The sequence below is a fragment of the Hyperolius riggenbachi genome, chromosome 1 (assembly GCF_040937935.1).
Source record: "Hyperolius riggenbachi isolate aHypRig1 chromosome 1, aHypRig1.pri, whole genome shotgun sequence".
NCBI classification, from domain to species: domain Eukaryota; kingdom Metazoa; phylum Chordata; class Amphibia; order Anura; family Hyperoliidae; genus Hyperolius; species Hyperolius riggenbachi.
Window position 1 is genome coordinate 304,746,855 of NC_090646.1, and position 20,634 is coordinate 304,767,488.

The following is a 20,634-nucleotide window of genomic DNA, read 5'->3' on the forward strand; positions in this document are numbered from 1 at the left end:
CAGCAGTCTCTGGCAGAGACCACTGGTAAGGACTTAAGTGGTTAATCTGTACTTTTTGTCATGCCAGTATTTCTGTTCCTGACAACATTGCTTTCATGTTTGTATGTTTTATCTTCCTTGCTTTCTTTCATGTAATATAATTATACATTCTTATTTTGTTTTTCAGCTCCCAATGGGAAAAATGATGGAGCAAGGTCCAGTACTTATCATAACATTCCAGGCTCAAATTGTCATGATTCTCAAGAATCAAAAGGGAGAGATTGTGGAAGGAGACCAGGCAAGTAAAACAAAATAGTTCAGCTTGCACATGGGTCAAATAAATCTGGGTTTACTTGTAGCTATCGATTACCCCCTTCTGCTTTTGAAGAAATGTAAACATTTCCTGCCTGAAAAACTAAAGGGGTAGGGGGTGTTTAAGGGGTGGGGGAGGATGATTTATTACCATATGGCCATATGACGTCTTATGGTCACTGCATCTTATGGTCCGGATGTGCCAGGTAGAAATCTCCGCATGGTAATTCAGTTTCCTGGTGCCCCTTTGTCACCCTGCGGCAATTACATTACTTCTAATGTGCCCAACCGTGTCCCAGCAGTAATTACATTTTTTATGTGCCCCTCTGTTCCCCTGTCATTTCCAAGTGTATTCCTGTTCCCGGTCTCGCTTGTAGTCCGCTGACTCGTCCCCTCTGTCTCCTGTCCCCGCGTGTCTCTCCGTGGATCTGGTGGGCACTGTGCAGGCTGCGGCTAAATGATGGTAGAGTGCGGTGATCTGAAGCGGTAAGCGGTGGAGTGGTACATGCGTGCAGCCGATGCCCTCTCTCCCTTTACTTCCGCATTAGTCACCAATTCGGAAGTGAAGGGAGAGAGATCACACATGGACCACTCAGCGGCTTACCGCTTCAGATCACCGCACTCTACCGTCATTTAGCGGTAAGCCGCACCCTGCACAGTGCCCACCAGATCCACGGAGAGACACGCGATGACAGGAGACGGGGGTCGGGTCAGTGGACTACGAGCGGGAGGGGACACAGGAATACACTTGGAAACGTGACCCATAAGAGATAATTGCCACAGGGACACAGGCAGGCACATAAGAGGACACGGAGAACATATGAGGACACGGGGGGCACATATGAGGACACAGAGGGGCACATATGAGGACACGGGACACCTAAGAAGACACAGGGGGCACTTAACACAGAGGGGCATGTAAGAGGACAGAGGTGGGTATTAAAGAGGACACAGGGGGCACAGATGACAGAGGAAGACACAAGGGGGCAGAGGGAGACACAAAGGAGACACCCAAGGTACAAAGGGGACACAAGGGAGACACTGAAGGTACAAAGGGGACACAAGAGGTACAAGGGGGACATAATAATTGAGGGGGGAGAAGATCCACAGGATACCCCTGCGCCATGGACGCACCAGGTTTAGTATTTTTTTCCCCCTGGTTTGTGCCCTCTAAACCTAGGTGCGTCTTATGGTCCGGAGTGTCTTATGGTCCGAAAAATGGGGTACATCGCAGCTCTCATCTTGTATAGATGGCTAGTCAAAATCATAAGAGGTATTACAAGTGGCCAGTCCTAAGGCCTTTGGAAGATATAATTTTCATTCAAAGCCACCTGAGACGGTGATTCCACTGATCTCTTCTATGGGACTACTACGATAAACAATCCCAGTGCAGCTACAGTGGTTCCTCCAGCCCAATACCCAGCTACAAGGGAGATACAACAACAAGCCGGGGATTGGGCTGGAGGAACCACTCTGGCCACGCTTGGATTACTGGAGGTCCCACACAAGAGATCAGTAGAATCACTGTCTCAGGTAGCTCTGAGCTTGACCAGCCATAGGTGAGACCACTTCTGCTACCTACCACATGCGTGTCAAGTCCCTGGTGGTCTAGTGGGTCTACCTGTTTGGCTGGCCCAAGGTTGGTATGGGTGATGACACTGCTGTCCCCTCCAGTGACAGGCGGTAGGTGAAGGTGCAGTGCTGCTGTCCCCTTTGGATACAGTCTATCTGACACATACTCTCTTTTCGCCATGTCCTCTATCATAACCACACCCTCAGAAGCCATGGTGCCCTCCCACCCCCCACAACTGCAGGGGCTGCTCCCCTGTAGTTATGCAACTGACACACATACACACACACACACACAGTAGACACACGCCACCCCCCCCCCCCCCCAGAGTAAGTTACACTCCTCAACCCCCCCCACACAGCAAGTGTTACACTCCCCCCCCCCAGTAAATTACACCCCTTTTCCCCACACACACAGTAAGTTCCACCCCATCCACAGAGTGTTATTAAGTCCACATACATACACACACACACAGAGTAAATAGCACCCCTTCACACCACACACGCACACTCACAGTAAGTTACACGGATCCCATACAGAAATTAGCACCCTTCAACTCCGCTCTCCCTTCCCCCCCCCCCCCCCCACCCCATAAGTTACACACACATACAGTAACTGTACATGGCACCACTTCACACCGCCCCGTCCCCCACACACACACACACACGTACACACGCAGTAAGTACATCCCTTTATCCCCCCAACACATGCAGACTTGATCAATTAAAAACTTAGGGGGACACATTCTCACCAGCTGCTCTTCACTATAGTTCTGGAGGCACTGCAGCGTCACTTTTTCCGAGGCAACAGAACATGGAAGTCGGCGAGCCGCTGCATGTAGTACAGTGACCCGGCTTCTGTGTTCTGTTGCCACGGCAACAGTGACGCTCAGCAGCGCCTGGCTGGAACTACAAGGGAGAGCAGCGGTGGAGTGTGTGTGGGCATGGTGGAGGCCCTGGACCGGGCATTTGTGAAGGGGGAATGAAATGGGGGCCTCGGGGTTCTGCTAATTAAAAAACAGCCATGACTGCCGGACCCTCCCCTTGGCTACGGACTGCTACGGGCCCCATAGTAATGATATGGTTGCTATAGCAATTCCTACGCCACTGGCCCATGTTTACTCAATCATTTTTTCTTCGATCCAGTGTCTCTCTGTCCCCTCTCAGAACAATAGGGATGTAAGGTTTAAGGTTGCATCTACTGCTTTATGATAGCACTTTTCTGGGAAGCGTGGCAGTGGTTCAGCTGACCTGAGGGTCACTCTTCCCATTTAGAACGTTGCAGATCAGTGGCCATGTTATTACTCGGCCCTCATTGGGCCGGAGTCACAGGATTGGAGTGTTGCCCATAGCCGGGGCAGAAGAGTTTTGATGTGCAGGTTCTCTAAAGTACACCTTTTAGACGAGCCTGCTCATCATGGTATTAAATATGCTCAGTAGCAGTGGTCTTGCTTTTTATCTCAAAATTATTATTAGTAGTAGTAATTTGAAGTATGTCTTTACACTACTATTAGTTATAGCTTTCATACAAAGGTAATGTGAATTGTATGCAGCATCAAAATTGTCAGGAGACAGCTGAGCGGGTGGGCTGAGGCGACGGCTGCACGGCGGTAGCGGCAATTTAGTGTGACAATTCAAAGGTATGCGGTGGTTTTTGGTGCCAGCGGTCTCTGGTCCTTAACCATTTCAGCCCGCGGGGATTTTTCGCCTTATGCATCAGAGCAATTTTCACCTCCCATTCATTCGCTAATAACTTTATCACTACTTATCAAAATTTATTGATCTATATCTTGTTTTTTCCGCCACTAATTAGGCTTTCTGTGGGTGGTACATTTTGCTAAGAGCTACTTTACCGTAAATGCATTTTAACAAGATTAATAAGAAAAAAATGGAAAAAAATCATTATTTCTCAGTTTTCGGCCATTATAGCTTTAAAATAATCCACGCTACCATAATTAAAACCTATGTATTTTATTTGCCCGTATGTCTCGATTATTATACCATTTAAATTTTGTCCCTATCACAATGTATGGCGCCAATATTTTATTTGTAAATAAAGGTGCATCGTTTCCGTTTTGCGTCCATCACTATTTACAAGCTTATAATTTTAAAAATGTTTGTAGTATACCCCCTTCAAATGCATATTTTAAAAGTTCAGACCCTTAGGTAACTATTTGTCTTTTTTTTTTTTTTTCTAATTGTAATTTTTTTTTTTTTTTACTATTAAAACTTTTATTTGGGTAATATTTTGGTGTGGGACATAAACTGTTAATTTTTAATGTTGTTAGCTGTGTAAATAGTAATGTAAAAAATGTGTAGCTGTAGTTTTACTATTTGGCCACAAGATGGCCACCTTCGTTTTTTGTTTCCCTCCTTGTACTTCTCTCTAAGCGGAAGTACAAGGGGGATGCGGAAATCTCTCCGGGCAGAAGAGCCGGAGCCTCACAGGTGAGCGCTTCGGTTTTTCTGCGGGGGAAAGGGATCGGTGATCGGGAACCATGTTCCCATTCACTGATCCCAGGGCTACCGGGCGGCACAGCGGGGATGCGGGGGCGTGCCCGCGGTCGCGGGCGGGAGCGCGCCCAAGCGCGGGAGCGCTGCAGAGCTGCCGCCCGGACGTGAGCTTCACGTCCGGGCGGCGGAAATGGTTAAAGTGGAGCGGTCAGTCATACTATCTCAGAAAAAAAACACATATATAAGTAGATAAAAACTTGCTTTACTTACATAATGTACATGGATATGTATTGCACTGTCCACATTTTGATTTTATTGATTTTTCTATAGCAAAAAAAAGAGAAAATCTTAGGATTTTCCATTTTGTCTGTGTCTATCTTGAAGCCAATCCTAACATCATTTCTTCCCTTACTTTGTCTGTATATCATTGCCCACCCCCCTCCCAGTCTTCTGACACTCCCACCCAAGTCTGCAGTAGAAAGTGCATTGAGAAATATTGACCAATCACAGAGAAACAGAGGTGTGGGAGGGGAAAACTGAAGGGAAAGAGTCTTCAGCCAATTGGGCTGCATTAGTTAAGTCTAAAGGGAAAAATAAAGATGAAGAAAAGAAAACCCAGCATGACCAGCAACTTCGTTTGTGCAGCAAATGTACCAAATAAGAGCAAGGGAAACTGAGGAATGATGTTTTATGGAGAAGAAAAATAACAGTATTGTTTTAACTTTTGAATTGCATGGTTAGCATCCTTATTACTTATTTACCCGATAAAAATAAATAATTGATTTTTTATTTTATGCCGACGGTTACTCTTTAAGTTGCCAGAGACCACTGGTACTGAAGGGGTTAAATTCAACATGAGTTTGTATACAAAATGTATAAATATAATCTTACACCTGAGATTTATCATTATTCTCTTTGACAAGTTTTGTTAATAGAAGTCCCCACGTACTTGGGTGCAGGGGCACTTTTAGCCTTTGTGTCACTCCAGGCAAGAACACCTTTGGCGCCCTAACACCACCGCCTAGGGACAAAAAGCTCATCTGCCAAGCTTTTATATTGCCCTCTGATGTATTTATACATGTTAATTAGATCCCCTCTAAGGCGTGTTTTCTCTAGACTAAATAAACCCAGTTTATCTAACCTTTCTTGGTAAGTGAGACCTTCCATCCCTCATATCAGTTTTGTTGCCCGTCTCTGCACCTTCTCTAAAACTGCAATATCTTTCTTGTAATGTGGTGACCAGAACAGGGGCGATATTATGCTTGCATCTCAAGTTTTTATTTCCCTTTTAATGCATCCCATTTTATTAGCTTTAGCTGCAGCGGCTTGGCATTGAGTACGATTATTTAACTTGGTCTGAATGGCAATACAAATATGTAGTCTAGGCACTGTGTACAGTTAGATGAAAATTTACATCTGGTACATCATATTTCATAGAACAGACTCACATTTATATCTGTATGTACCACTTCCTTATTCCTCCTGAAGCTGAAAGCATTGTGCCCTCCTCTTCAGCATGGTTAACTCCCCTGCCCCTCCCTCCCCTGCTCTATGCCTGCCTGGATCAAATTATTTCTCTTTTCACAAACTGTAGCTCAGAGAAGAGACAGGAAAACTGCAGGAGCCTATCTTATGTCTGTTTGCTATAATTCTTACTTAAGATGTCAGTCTGTCTGCCTAGATTAGATCACATGGACATGAGGGGTGGAGTTATGACATCTCCCAGCATCCCTTGCACCTATAGTTTGGAAAGAAAATAACTGCCCCTGGCCCAATTTCACACTGGGGGTGGGGATTTCAAGATTATAAGTGGAAAACATACCCTGGGGGTGAGAAACTCACACTTTATCATGGGTGATTTTATATATCTTGGCAACTTATTAGGTTTAAAGCAAACTGTAATTTATAATGTAGGTACTCTTTAAGTCCTTCTCCAAGTTTGATGTCCCCATCTGTATCCCGTTTATTTTGTATGGTGCTAGACTATTGGTACGACCAAAATGCATGACTTCACATTTTTTAACATTAAATTTAATCTGCCATTTATGTGCCCATATAGCCATCCTATCCAGATTCTGTTGCAATGTCACTATCTTCCTGAGAGTTGATGATTCTGCACAATTTTGTATCATCTGCAAAAATAGAAACATTGCTTTCTACTGCATCTTCTAGATCATTAAAGCGGATCCAAGGTGAAAAACTAACTATAACAAGCAACTTGTCTTTGTATCTTATCTAAAGTTTAGATGGTTTACACTGTAAATCTGGCTGCATACAACTTAAACAATATATGAACATTTCTTCCTGTGACACAACGAGAGCTGCCATGTTAGGCTTGTAATCATTACACAGGTAATTTTAGCTATGCATCTTCACACCTCAACCTGTGATAACACCACGCCCCTCTCCTCCCCTTGCCTCTGAAATCCCGTGCATGCTCAGTGTGAGCTGGAGAGAATGGCAGAGAAGAGACGGGAGGGGAGGGGGGGTATAGGGGTAACAGGAGGGGAAAGGTGGCAGAGAGGACCCCGCAAAGGGAGGATGGCAGAAAGGTGGCAGAGAGGGGGTCAGCAAGAAAGGAAAGGGTGGCAGAGAGAGGTGGTAGTAGAGGAGGGGAGAGAGTAGATGAGAAATTCTAGCAACATGCTGAAGGTGATGGGAGAGAGTGGAAAGGTGGTGACAGGCTGCAGCATGGGGAGGGTGAGGAAAGGGTCATTCAGAGTGATTGGGGGTTGTGAGAATTCTGGATGGGGGAGCAATAAAAGCTGGCGGGATAGTGGGGGGGGGGGGGGTCAGGGGGGCTGCAGCTAAAGTACTACCTGACATCCGATCCTCCAGCTCTGTGCAGTGAGGCTGCTATAGAAATTCTTCCCATCCCTCCCTCACCATGGCCCCCCTCCTCTGCCTGTGTGTGTATCAGAGCGCAGCGTGTCTCTTACCAGCGCTGCCCCTGGACGTTCCCTCTGTGTTGAATCCGTGCAGGCAGAAATGATGGTACACCGTCCAGCCAGCAGCTGGCCGCTCTCTGCCTTCTCTCCCTGCATGTCTGTGTAAACACGCGACATACAGAGAATAGGAAGTCGTGAGAGCGGCCAGCTGCTGGCTGGATGGTGTACCATCATTTCTGCCTGCACAGATTCAACACAGAGGGAACGTCCAGGGGCAGCGCTGGTAAGAGACACGCTACCCACTTATACACTACAGCAGTCCATGGTGAGCGATGGAAGAGTGAGTTCGGACCCCCCTCCCTGCATCCTCACTACACTGTGTCCGGAGTCCCCCTAGTGCTGCTCACGCTAGTATCGCGTGAGTTCAGCAGCTCCAGACTTGAATCACCGCCTCTGCCTCCTCCTGCCTATAATTAGGTCCCATGACCCTTTGCATCCCAGGACCGAACGCCGCGGCGTTAAATGCGCTGGGGGGGTGTGGCTTATTATTTTTATGAAGTTTTTATTGGGAAATATATTTAAAAAGAGCTATTTAAAGGGTTTAAATCCCCCAAAATATGTCCACCAGCACAAAAATGCGGATATCCTAACTTGGTCTCGGATCCACTTTAATAAATAAATTGAAGAGCACTGGACTCAGTACTGACCCCTGTGGGACCCCACTGCTAACAGTCACCCATTTTGAATATGATCCATTGACCACAACTCTTTGTTTTCTGTGCATTAGCCAGTTACCTATTCATGCACACAGACTCTTCCCCAGTCCTTGCATCCTCAACTTTTGCACCAGACTTTTGTTGGGAACAGTGTTGAAGGCCTGTCACACTCACCTGCCTGGAGGTCATCGGCGGTCGCGTGCGCGTGTCTTTCCGCGCGCGTGAGCACGCTGGGTCTTGTAGTTCTTCCACATGGTTTCCGGCGCACGGCGGTGCGCGCATGCGCGCAGATAGTTGCGCGCGCATGCGCAGACTGTTGCACGCGAGTGCGCGCATAGAGCGCTGCGCAGGCGTTAATTCTGGCACCAAGACCAATCTCCCACAGTATATAAGCAGCACTGCCCTCAATGGCAGTGCTGTTGGTTCTGACAGTTTGTGGCGTTGTGCTATTATCCTGCTGATTATCCTGATTGATTCCTGTTTTGACCCCAGCTTGTACCTCGACTATTCTCTGATCTCCGCCTGCCCTGACCTTTTGGCTTGTGACCTTGACTTCTGAGCCTGATCCGCCTGCCCTGACCTTGGCTTGTGACCTCGTTATTCCAGTCTGCCGCCTGCCCTGATCCTTGGCTTGTTACTGAACCCTGGCTTGAAGTCTTGCTCCTGCCTTCTCCTCATAGTAGTGTCTTCTTTTCTCCAAACCACTGTGGGATTATTCTGAGCGCAACCTGGTGGGCACTAGGCAGCGAAGTACCCACTTCCCCCTCAAGGGGTTGTGGTCCTGCTTCCCCCTCAAGGGGTCGTGGGTGAAGACCCTTGGTCACTTAGACTCTGTGCTCAGGTAGTCCGCTCCGCAGTGGGGAGGTCAACAGCATCCCAGCATCGTGACAAGGCCTTTGCAAAGTCCAAGTATACCACATCTACAGCATTCCCAATATCCACATTAGCGTTCACTACCCCATAAAACCTGAGCATGTTAGTTAAACAGGACCTGTCTTTAGTAAACCCATGCTGATGCTGAGAAATAAGATTTTCTACTATGAAGTCTTGTATAGTATATCTTAGTGCCCCCTCAAATAGTTTGCACACAGCTGACGTTAAGCTTACAGGTCTATAATTTCCTCGGATCTGATTTCTTGCCCTTCTTAAATAATGGAAAAACCTGCGCTGTACGCCAATCTACTGGAACTCTGCCAGTTAAGAGAGTCACAAAAGATAAGATAAAGGGGTTTATCAATAACTGAACTTAATTTTCTTAGGACCCGAGGATGTATGCCATCCGGGCCAGGTGGCTTGTCTATTTTTAATTTATTTCGTCTTGCCTTCACTTCTTCCTGCGTTAAGTATTTAGTATTACAATTGGAAGATTGAGACTCTTCTGCACCTGTAATTTGCAACAGTGATGTTTCCCGACAGAAGTAAAGAAAGCATTTAATAACTCTGCCTTACCTTGGTCAACCACCATTGAGTTCCTATCCTCATCCTTTAGTAGTCCAATACAGTCAACCTTTCTTTTTTTAGAGTTGATATAGTTGTAAAACTTCTTTGGGTTAGATTTGATATCCCTAGCGATTTTGATTTTCAACTTCAATCTTTGCCAGCCTAATTTATTTTTTACAACTTTTATTGCACTCCTTATAATTGCTTAATGCAGCCTCAGTCCCCTGCTGTTTCAAGACCTTATAGGCATTCTTTTTCCACTTCATCTCTAACCTTTCTATTCATCCATAGAGGCCTTTTTTATTCCTAGACGTTTTGTTTCCATATGGGATATATTTACTACAATATTGTTTGGCATTTCCCTCCAGTGTCCTCCCCTCATAGTACATTATCCCAGTTCACCAAACTTAGTGCCTGCCTGAGTTGATTGAACTTTGCTTTTCTAAAATTCATAGTTTTAGTTGTCCCAATGCTCTGCGACTTATCCGTCACCAGATCAAACGTTATCATGTTGTGATCACTATTTCCCAAATGTTCTTGAACCTGCACATTTGATACATTATCTGGTTTATTTGAAATTATCAAATCCAGTACCGCATTTCCCCTAGTTGGTTCAGTAACCATTTGAGTCGGGAAACTGTCCTGTATTGTTGACAGAAATCTGCCGCTTTTACCAGAATGGGTAGCATCATTAATGGCAGCTGTAGAAGAGTTCAAAGAGACAAACCCCTCCACCTTTTCTACCTGCTCTGTCCTTCCTCAACGCATTGTATCCCTCTAAATTCGCTATCCAGTTATGGCTTTCATCCACCCATGTCTCTGTAATTTCCACAATATCATAGCCTTTGTCAATCAGAATGAACTCTAGTTTGTCCATTTTATTAGTAGGGCTCCTAGCATTGGTTACCATGCACTTTATATTTTTACCACCACATTTTCCAGTTTTGGTTACATGAAATGGGCTACTTGAAGTTTTATCAACCTCCTTACTATTTACACTGCCCCCACCCCCTCTCCACCCCCCGTAATGCTAGGCTCTCACTGTCTTTTTACCCTATCTTGTCCACGTATTGAGACTTTAGCCACCCACCTACCCCCAGATCCTAGTAGAGGTAATCATCTACTTGTATTTTTTACACCACAGATTTGCTTTGAGGGGGGGATGTTTGTATCAGGCATGAGGAGAAAATTAGAGTTTGTGGAAACTGTGTGCGGTGCTGTCAGTTCCGATGCACTGCATGTGAGGTGCGATTCCCATCAATTCAACACTTCTGGGAACAGTTTTGGAGATGAGGCATGTGGTTTATCATAATACTGTGTTGCGGACAACTGCTTTTGGGCCCATTTCCAGATTCCCAGGGCCATATGCAATTCACTTTTTCACCTGACTTTTCTCCCAGGAGATAATTTTTCATCTCTGATTTAAAACTTTTCAGCACAAAAGTTGGTGAAATAGTACTATCAAAATTATTTTGAGTATTTTCTTGCTTGCTGGTGGCTTAAAAGGTAATTTATTGACAAGTTTAAAAATATCACCTAGGAGAAAACTCAGGTGAAAAAGTGAATTGCATATGGACCCCAGTGTTTTGCTGCCTGCAAGTGTCACGAGTAAATGCTGCCTTTCTTTTTAATGTCTTGCCATCAAGATCGCTATGCGGTACAAATTCACAGTTTATAGCCATGCACGGTGCAGCTTAGGGATTTTGTACTACAGCTTCACAGGAGAACAGGAGCTGCGGCAGAAACGGGTATGGCACCTAGTGGAAATGAGCCCATATATTGTGAGAAGTGCATGTTGGACAAAGCAATGTGCAAAACATTAGTGATCACATTGATCAATAGAAAGTGGTAATTGCTGTGGCATTGTTCCTAAGTACATTTTTGTAAAACACCCTGCCCCACAGATAAAAGTATTATGCAGTCTTTAAAAGTAAACCCTTCCCCAACATTGAAGGCAGGCTTTGTGCTCCCTTATAGACCCTCTATAACACTTCCCTCTTCCACCGCCCCAGGTAGTCTTTTGTCCCTCTCTCCAACATCATTCATCAGCATTAGGTAGTGAATGACTTCCCCACCCACCGCCCACTGGCAAGATACAGACATCAAAATCAAAGCATGTCCCTTTACCCATAGAAACAGGAGCATGTGCTGTAGCTGACAGGGCACTGTGAGGCTGGCTACACTGAATTAGGTGCAGTCTGCAGATCATCCTACTCAATCTGTCTCATCACCACTCTGCTGCCAGGAAGTTGGACCTCTGAGAGCAGTCAGCCCATGCACGCAAGGGGGCGGGGGGAAACCACTACCTCGCTTACTACTGTCTGGGGACTGGGGGAGACATGCCCACAAGTTTGGGAGGGAGTCAGAGGATGCAGCCACGCAGGGCCAGGAGGCACAGCAGAGGGACTCAGTCTGGCTAGTTGCAGCAGGTTCCTGAATGCCCGGCTGAGTAAGAGGCGGTGCCACACAAGGTAAACAAGGTACCCATGCTGCTGTTGCTGTAGAAAGGGGGCCAGGCTGCTAGCTAATTAAAGACTAATAAGGAGGCAGAACGGAAGAGTAGGAACGTGGTAGAGCAGTGTGTTGAACACTGCTATTGGCCGGGCCTCCGGGGGCTGCATAGAGGCGGCAGCGGAGGCGCTGGAGAGCACAGGGTGCACTGTCCGTGCATAGATTTTAACTAAACAAACTTCCTCAGCACAGACTGTAGTAACGGTGGGTGGAGCGGTCCCACCGTGGCTGCGCCTTGCCCCCCCCCCCCCCCCCCCCGCACGGCACTCCAGGCAATCGCCTGTAGTGCCTGGTGCTAGAAGTGCCCCTGCTTGGGTGGCAGATGAGATGTTTTCAAGAGCATGTTCTTCAGCTTTCTAAAGTCATTACCATTGTGCATGCAACAATTTAGCTAACAGTATCTGCCTTCCCTATTTTCTGCATAAACATATGTAGCTGGTCAGTGTGAGCAGTACCAGGACAAGGCTCTATGTAACATGAGGTGAAGATACTGAAGTGCTTCTAACCAGTGTTATAGAATCACTGCTTCTCTCTATAATCACTGACGGAGCCGTAATGGTGAAGCCTGAGTCGGGTTGGAGTGCAGGCAAGCTTATACCTGATAGATTTGCAGAAAGAAATCTTTATCTTGCAGAGAGCACTGTGGAAGTGCATGATTATTTGAAGTGGTTACATGCATATGTGCCCTGTTTGCAGAAACCTGCAATATAAGTAATTTTAAGTGAACTTTTATATTGTGGAAAGTGACTAAAAGCTTTTGATATATTTTACAAATCTGGTACCAGACGCCATTTTCATTGTATGTGTGGTGGCGGACACCTATGAGTCTGTCTTGCACAGGATAACTAAACGTTTTGCAAAGTGCTGAGAAATTGCTGGACAGCTAATCAGTGAACTTTATTTTCTTGGTCCAGTTTCTAGCATCCATAATTCTGTTTATAACAGGAGACTGAGTGGCTCCTGCCGTGTTATAGAGTAAGGCTGCATTGCAGTGCAGCCCTAAAAACAGGTCTTTGGGGATTACCACGTTAGTATGCAGTAATCCCCTTCTGGCTGGGATCCAGAGAGGATGTGATGGTTGCTTGCAGACACTTCCTGCTTTAGAGATACGGACGAGCGCGGAAGCATATTGTAAAAATACGCTTCCATGAATGCGCGCAGCAATTCTAACATTTTGGCAAACCCTGCGTTACCATAGACTTACATGACTTCCGGTCCATCATACGTCGTCGCAGAGGTCACGCAGTAATGTTGGTTTGTCCATGTTGTAGATCAGCAACTTCCGGTGCACCGCATGCTGTATGAGAGCACCCATAGACTTTCATTAGCATAGCGGTGAGGTACGGTTAAATGACCCACTGCACCAGTGTGAGAGGGCTCTCACACAGTAAATAGTATTGTATTATAAGAGACTGATAGACTCACTTGTTGGTGGGAACTGCATCTACCTGCAGCATATTACAGGATGACACACTGTCCTCCTGTTGCACTTCAGTGACCATAGTGGTGGCTAACCTATTACAGTGAGAAGCAAAGCAATCTTTGAATTGATTTGACTCAAATATTTTACTAAAAGACACAGCATCTGCTGACGTGACTGCTGAGTTGAATTCCTCAGCTTCTTGCGGACTGCAGCTTACGACCCCTTTTACCACATAAGGACCACAGTCTTTTCGCCCCTTAAGGACCAGAGCCTTTTTTCCATTCAGACCACTGCAGCTTTCACGGTTTATTGCTCGGTCATACAACCTACCACCTAAATACCCCACAGTCTCCCTACCAAATCTTTTCCAAGAAATTGACCGATTCTGTATCTTCTCGGGTTTTAAAATCAATCATAGCAAGTCTGAGGCCATTCCATTTGGTATTACTGCTGAGCAACAGACATCTTTTTCTCGCTCCTTTGGCTTTAGATTTAAACCGGCTGGAATCAGATACTTGGGAGTAACCCTATCTCAGAATCCTGAAGACCTATACAAATTAAACTACACCCCAATATTCAAAAAGCTTTATAGTTTGTTGGAAGAGTGGCAAACCTATCGCATATCCCTATTGGGGCGTATTTACTCAGTGAAAATGACATCACTACCTAAAATTTTGTATTTGTTTTGGGCGCTACCTATTAGAGTCGTCAGAAAAGATGTGGAAGTTTTGCAGTCTAAAATTACCAACTTCATCTGGGGGGGGGGGGGGGGGGGTAGGAGACCCAGAATCAAATACCTACATGTAACTCGTCACACACTTCAGGGGGGGCTAGGTGCTCCTAGTATTATGCATTACTATTACACAGCCAGATTAGCGCAGCTATTACAGTGGTCTTCTCCCAGGGGATCAGTCAGATGGGTGGACTTAGAACAAGAAATGATTTCCCCTTTTCCAATCAGTACCCTTATTTGGACTCCTAAGCCTTGTCTTGGTTCTAACACTCTCCCGCTTCCCATTCATGAGTCCCTCTTGTTAAAAAAGACCTTTGTTAAAATGTTAGATCAGTTAGGTCGACACTCCAGCTTAGAGTCATTATTTTATAATGTGGAATTCCCCCCGGGAGTCTGGGGGTTAGCTTTGAGTAATTGGAAATCTAGAGGAATAAACTACATAGGTGATTTACTGAGAGATGGCCTCCCCTTGTCTTGGATACAACTACAGGAAAAATGTAATTTACAAGACTCAGAAGCTTTTAGGTACTTACAGATCGGTCACTTCGTACGATCACGGCACTCACATGGCTTGCCTTTAACTACTTCTAACCTAGAAAAGATTGCTTTGTCCTACCCACTTCCCGATGGGCTTATTTCCCTTCTTTATCAGGAACTCTGGTACTCTAAACATGACACATCTTCCAAAGCCATGTTGAAATGGTAAGTTAGATTGAACGTTACTTCTTTCTAAAATGGGGTCATTTGTGGGGTTTCTATACGGTCCTGGCATTTTATGGGCCCTAAACCGTGAGGAGTAGTCTTGAAACCAAATGTCTCAAAATGACACGTGTCCTGAAGAGGCGTGTGATACACGTGAAACAGCTGTAGACTGAGGGGTGCTTTTTGTACCTGTAACATGTGGCGCGAATAAAGAGAAGATTTTGCTGGAGTGCCGGAGTCTGTTTGATTTCTTAGAAGAAAACTACAAATGTCTCAAAATGACCTGTGAAATCCTAAAGGTACTCATTGGACTTTGGGCCCCTTAGCGCAGTTAGGGTGCAAAAAAGTGCCACACATGTGGTATCGCTGTACTCGGGAGAAGTAGTACAAGATACAAGATACAAGATGGATTTATTCGCCAAGTACGGTGGTGCCGTACTCGGAATTGCTTGTGGTACACATGGCTTGGGCAGTTGTACATTTTACATGTTATTCAGTGACAATTACACATACTGACAGCATTTACAATACATTTGCGGCTACAGTTCCACATACTAGCAGCATAACAGTGCGATAACATCTATTGAGATATTGGGTGTTAGGGATGCAGAAGAGAAGGCAGAAGAGCCACTAAGGGAAGTATGCTGGTTGCCACTAAGGGAAGTATGCTGGTTGCGAACTGGGACAGAAGAATCAGGGGTCAGAGTTGTTGAGCAGCAGAACTGCCTGGGGGAAGAAAGAATTCCTGTGTCTTGTGGTCTTGGTTGGGATAGTTCGGAAGCGGCGGCCGGATGGGAGGGGCTCAAAAAAGCGGTTGCCAGGGTAGGCGGGGTCGCAGGAAATCCTGGTAGCCCTCTTCCTCATCCTAGCCGCGTGGAGGAGATCAAGAGGTGGCAGAGGCAATCCGATGATCCTTTCCGCCTCACTAATGATTCTTTGCAGTTTATGTCTGTCGCTGGCCGTTGCGCGGGCATACCAGACGATAACTGAGGAGCAAAGAATGGACTCCGTGGTAGCGGTGTAGAAGCTGGTCAGCAGCTCCCGAGGCATACCAAATTTTTTAAGTTGACGCAGGAAAAAAAGCCTCTGCTGTGCCTTCTTCTGAATTTTGATGGTGTTCTGTTCCCACCTTAGATCAGTGGATAAGGTTGTGCCGAGGAACCGGACTAATGATACTCTGGAGACTTCGGTCTCGCCTATGCAGGCTGGTGGGTGGGTGGGAGGGTTCCTCCTGAAATCGACAATCAGCTCAACAGGCTTTGTTGCGTTGAGGACCAGGTTGCTGTTCTTGCACCACTCGCATATTCTCCCGATCTCCCTGCGGTATTCCCGCTCTCCGTTTTCGCCGATGAGACCAATGATTGTTGTGTCGTCAGCAAATTTGATGACCTTGACGGAGTCTGAGGCGGAAGTGCAGTTATTGGTGTACGTAGAGAATAGAAGCGGGGACAGTACACACCCTTGAGGTGCCCCTGTATTGGTAGTTCTCATGCTGGAGGAGCAGTTTCCGAGCTTGACCTGTTGTGTCCTGTCTGAAAGGAAGCTCTTGACCCATGCGCGAAGTGTGGGGTCAACACCGAGCTGCGCCAAGTTGTCAACCAGGGTGTCTGGGCAGATCGTGTTGAAGGCTGAACTGAAGTCCAGGAACAGGATTCTGGCATAGGAGCCAGGCAGGTCGAGGTGCTCCATGATGTGTGCCAGGGTGATGTTTATGGCGTCCTCAATGGACCTGTTGGCCCTGTATGCAAATTGGAGTGGGTCAAGCAGTGCATCAGTGGTGCGTTTCAGGTGAGTGAGGACTAGCCGTTCTAGAACCTTCATAATGGTAGGTGTTAAAGCCACGGGTCTAAAGTTGTTGAGGTCTGTGCTGCCTGGCTTTTTTGGGACTGGTACAATTGTGGACCTCTTGAAACAGGAGGGGACTGTACCTTCCGCTAGCGATTTTCTGAATAGAGTGGTGAGGACCGGAGCCAACTGGTCTGCACAGGTTCTTAGGCAGTTCGATGACACTCCATCCGGGCTTGAAGCCTTCCTGGGGTTGAGCTTGCGAAGCAGCATGAGGACTTCTGCTTCTTGGACTGCAACCGATGCAGTGATGTCTTGGTCACTCAGTGAGGAGGGTGCCGCTGTCATCACCGACCCCGGAGTCCCGACCTGTTTGGGCTGTTGCTCGAACCTACAGTAGAACTCGTTCAGTTCCTCGGCCAGCTGAGTGCTTGGGGTCACCGTTTGAGGGGGGGGTTTGAAGTTAGTGACCGCTCTTAGGCCTTGCCATACCTCCCTCAAGTTGTTGGATTGGAGACGGAGTCCCAGCTTGTCAGAGTAGGCTCTCTTTGCGGCGTGCAGTTCCCGTTTCAGGGCGTACCTGGCCTCCTTAAACTCATCTTGGGAGCCAGACTTGTGCGCCTGCTCCTTGCGTTTTCGAAGCTGGCGCAGCTTATTGTTGAACCAGGGCTTGTTATTGGGGTAGGCCTTGAGGGTCTTAGAAGGGATGCACATTTCTTCACAGAAACTGATGTAGGAGGTGACATTCTCCGACCATTCATCAAGGGTGGGTGCCTCCAAGGATGACCAGTCAGTGCAGTCGAAGCACGCCTGCAGCTCCAGCTTGGCCTCATCTGTCCACTTCTTGACAGACTTGATAGTGGGCTTAGCGGTCTCCAGGAGCCTCGTGTAGGTGGGGATCAAATGGATTAGGTTGTGATCGGAGTTTCCCAGTGGGGCACCCTGGCAGGCCTTGTATGCGTCCTTCTGGACCGTGTAGCAGTGATCCAGGGTTTTGACGTGCCTGGTGGGGCAGGTGATGTTCTGCTTGTAACGGGGCTTCTCCTGCCGCAGATTTGCGTTGTTGAAGTCGCCCAGGATGATGAAGAGGGCCTCTGGGTGGGCGGTCTCCCACCGTGAGATGCTGTTGCTGAGTATTCGTAGAGCATCCTTTGTGCTAGCGTCAGGTGGGATGTAGACTCCGACAAGAATTAGAGATGAGAACTCCCTGGGGGAGTACTGTGGTCTGCAGATGACGGCTAGAAACTCGACTTCCGGCGTGCAGGCCTTGCTGAGGATGGAGGTGTTGGTACACCAGGTGGTGTTAATATAAAAGCAAATGCCCCCTCCTTTCTTTTTCCCAGAGAGCGTGGGGTCACGGTCCGCACGGAGAAGGTCGTAGCCTGGTACAAGCAGGGAGTGATCAGGGACACGTTCGCTCAGCCAGGTCTCGGTGAAGCAGAGGACCGGGGTGTTCCTACCGATCGAGGATTTGCTGCTAAGTAGTAGGAGCAGCTCATCCACTTTGCTGGGCAGAGAGCAAACATTCGCTAACAGGATGGCAGGAATGGAGGAGCGAAGGCCCTTCCTCTTGAGTCTCACGAGTGCGCCGGCTCTTCTTCCTCTGTAGCGTTTGTTAGGGGCAACTTCGGCTCTGTTTGTGAGATGTTTGATGTGTTCAGTGACCATGTCCCACAGGGGCTCGCCCTTTGGCGGGTTGTTAGTATGTGTTTTGGGGTGTATTTTTACACATACCCATGCAGGGTGGGAGAAATATCTCTGTAAATGAACAATTGTGTGTAAAAAAAAAATCAAAAAATTGTCATTTACAGAGATATTTCTCGCACCCAGCATGGGTATATGTCAAAATACACCACAAAACACATTATACTACTTCTCCTGAGTACGGCAATACCACGTGTGGCACTTTTTTGCACCCTAACTGTGCTAAGGGGCACAAAGTCCAATGTGCACCTGTAGGCTTTACAAGGGTGCTTACAATTTAGCACCCCCCAACTCACCAGGACAGTTAACAAACCCCACAAATGACCCCATTTTGGAAAGAATACACGCTAAGGTATTCCATGAGGGCCATGGTGAGTTCATAGAAAATTTTATTTTTTGTCACAAGTTAGCGGAAAATGACATTTTGTGGAAAAAAAAAACTTGTGACAAAAAATAAAATCTTCTATGAACTCACCATGCACCTCACGGAATACTTTGAGGTGTCCTCTTTCCAAAATGGCATCATTTGTGGGTCTGTCCTGGCATTTTAGGGTCTCTGCAATCATTACATGTATGGCCAGTATTAGGAGTTTCTGCTATACTCCTTATATTGGGCATTCGGGTAATGCACTCTGGGCTGAAAGGAAAAATGACCGTCAAACAATCAATCAATCAATGTGGATGAAAAAATATCTGCCAAAAAAATGTGAAAAAAATGAGGGGAAGGCGTCTGCCAGGACATAGGAGCTGCCACCCAAAAACGTCCAAATGCACTCACCTCGTATGCCCTGGCAAACCCGATTTATCCACTTACACCGATCGATGTGGATGAACAAATCATTGCCAGAGTTCTTTTTTGATACAAAGTGCTTGCCAAAGCATAGGAACTCCAACACCGCCCCTCAGCTCATATGCCTCGGCAAACGTATCTTTTTTACTGCAGAGGAGAAATCCCGTCCTGCAGCGCTGCATGCACCAATTTTGTGCAATGCTTCTGTCAGGATGCACCATCAGTGCTGCAGCTGGTTGGTCAGTCGCTCGGTCCACCTAGAAGGGCAATGGATGGGAAGAAAAAAAAAAAAAAAAGCAAGCAGCAAAGCAGTAACTTCATTAACATTTATAAACTTCTTCAAACAAAACCGTGATATTGTGAACCGAACATTAACTTTTCTGCTCACCTGTTTTTGTTTTTTTAAACTTGCCTTCCGAGGACAAACCTCTCCTCCCCCATGGGACAATGTGCGAAGTACAAAACAGAGTTGTGGCGAAGTACATTACGCATTTTGTCCCAAGTGAAAGGAGAGGGTTCTGGCAGCCCTGTGTATTAGGGTCTCTCGAAACTAGATGTTTGGTTTCACACTGCATGTTGGCATATCCGGTGGGTCGAGCCTGCCACACCGTATCGCCCAAAACAGACCTTCAGGGAATACCACAAGAGAAGCATTCGGCCTAGTAATGAACTGCGTCGCCATAGACTAACATGGCTTCCGGGCCGACCTAATTTGCCGCAGAAGCCACGCAGTAACGTAGCCATGCACTAGCGTTAAGTCAAGCACTTCCGGCGTAGGGGGGGACCTCAAAGTGTGACTTTCGCTAGGCAATTTGCCCTAACGCATCGCAGCAGTGTGAAATAGCACTGAGAGACCCTTATGTGCCTACTGCTGTGTCTGGAGTTCCCTACTCTCTAATAGTGTACCTCTCCCCTAGGCATAGGCCAGGCTGGTCAGGACAGGTGGGACAGTAAACAGTGGTGTCACGCCTTATTCCAGCCCTGATGCAGACACGACAACGTTTTCTTCGGATGCGGTGACCTGGGGTACTCGGAATTTGATAGGCGTAATGCCTTCCATGCAGCCGGCTAGTTGCATCTGGGGGTTGGGCCACGGCACCTCCTGGATACAGGAGTTCCATAACGATCTGTTTCTGAAATTGAAGAAACGATCCAGTTCTCCCAGCCTTACTGTAGAGAACAAAGCTTTCGTAAATTGCCAATTGAATGAGGTAAAAAGACACTTTTTTATACCAGCGTCTTGTTTTCCGGGAAATTAAATCGGGCGCTAACCTCTGGTCATTGAAGTCCACCCCTCCCATGTTAGTATTATAGTCGTGGACGACAAGGGGTTTTTCAATGACCTCAGTTCGCCGTTGAATTTCGACTGTCGTGTCTGCGTGAATGGTGGACAGAAAGTAAACGTCCCTCTTGTCCTTCCATTTCACCGCGAGCAGGTCGTCGGCACACAAGTCGGCCCTCTGCCCCCGTTGAAGTCTGGTGGTAATGAGCCGTTGGGGGAAGCCCTGGCGACTAGGCCGCAGGATGCCACAGCATCGGATTCCTTCTATTTTTAAGTGCTGAAAGAGGGCCACACTTGTGTAATAATTGTCCACATAAAGATGGTACCCCTTCTGGAACAAGGGTGA

The 20,634-nt window shown here is 46.9% G+C and overlaps 1 protein-coding gene across 1 annotated transcript in view; it reads left to right on the forward strand.

Moving 5' to 3' along the window:
• The window catches only part of TIMM44 (translocase of inner mitochondrial membrane 44), a 473,841-nt gene that overhangs the window by 432,349 nt on the left and 20,858 nt on the right, over positions 1 to 20,634 (forward strand). Inside the window, exon 12 of the mRNA XM_068271176.1 lies at positions 167 to 277. Coding sequence (XP_068127277.1) covers positions 167 to 277 — 111 coding nt within the window. The remainder of the gene's footprint in view (positions 1 to 166; positions 278 to 20,634) is intronic.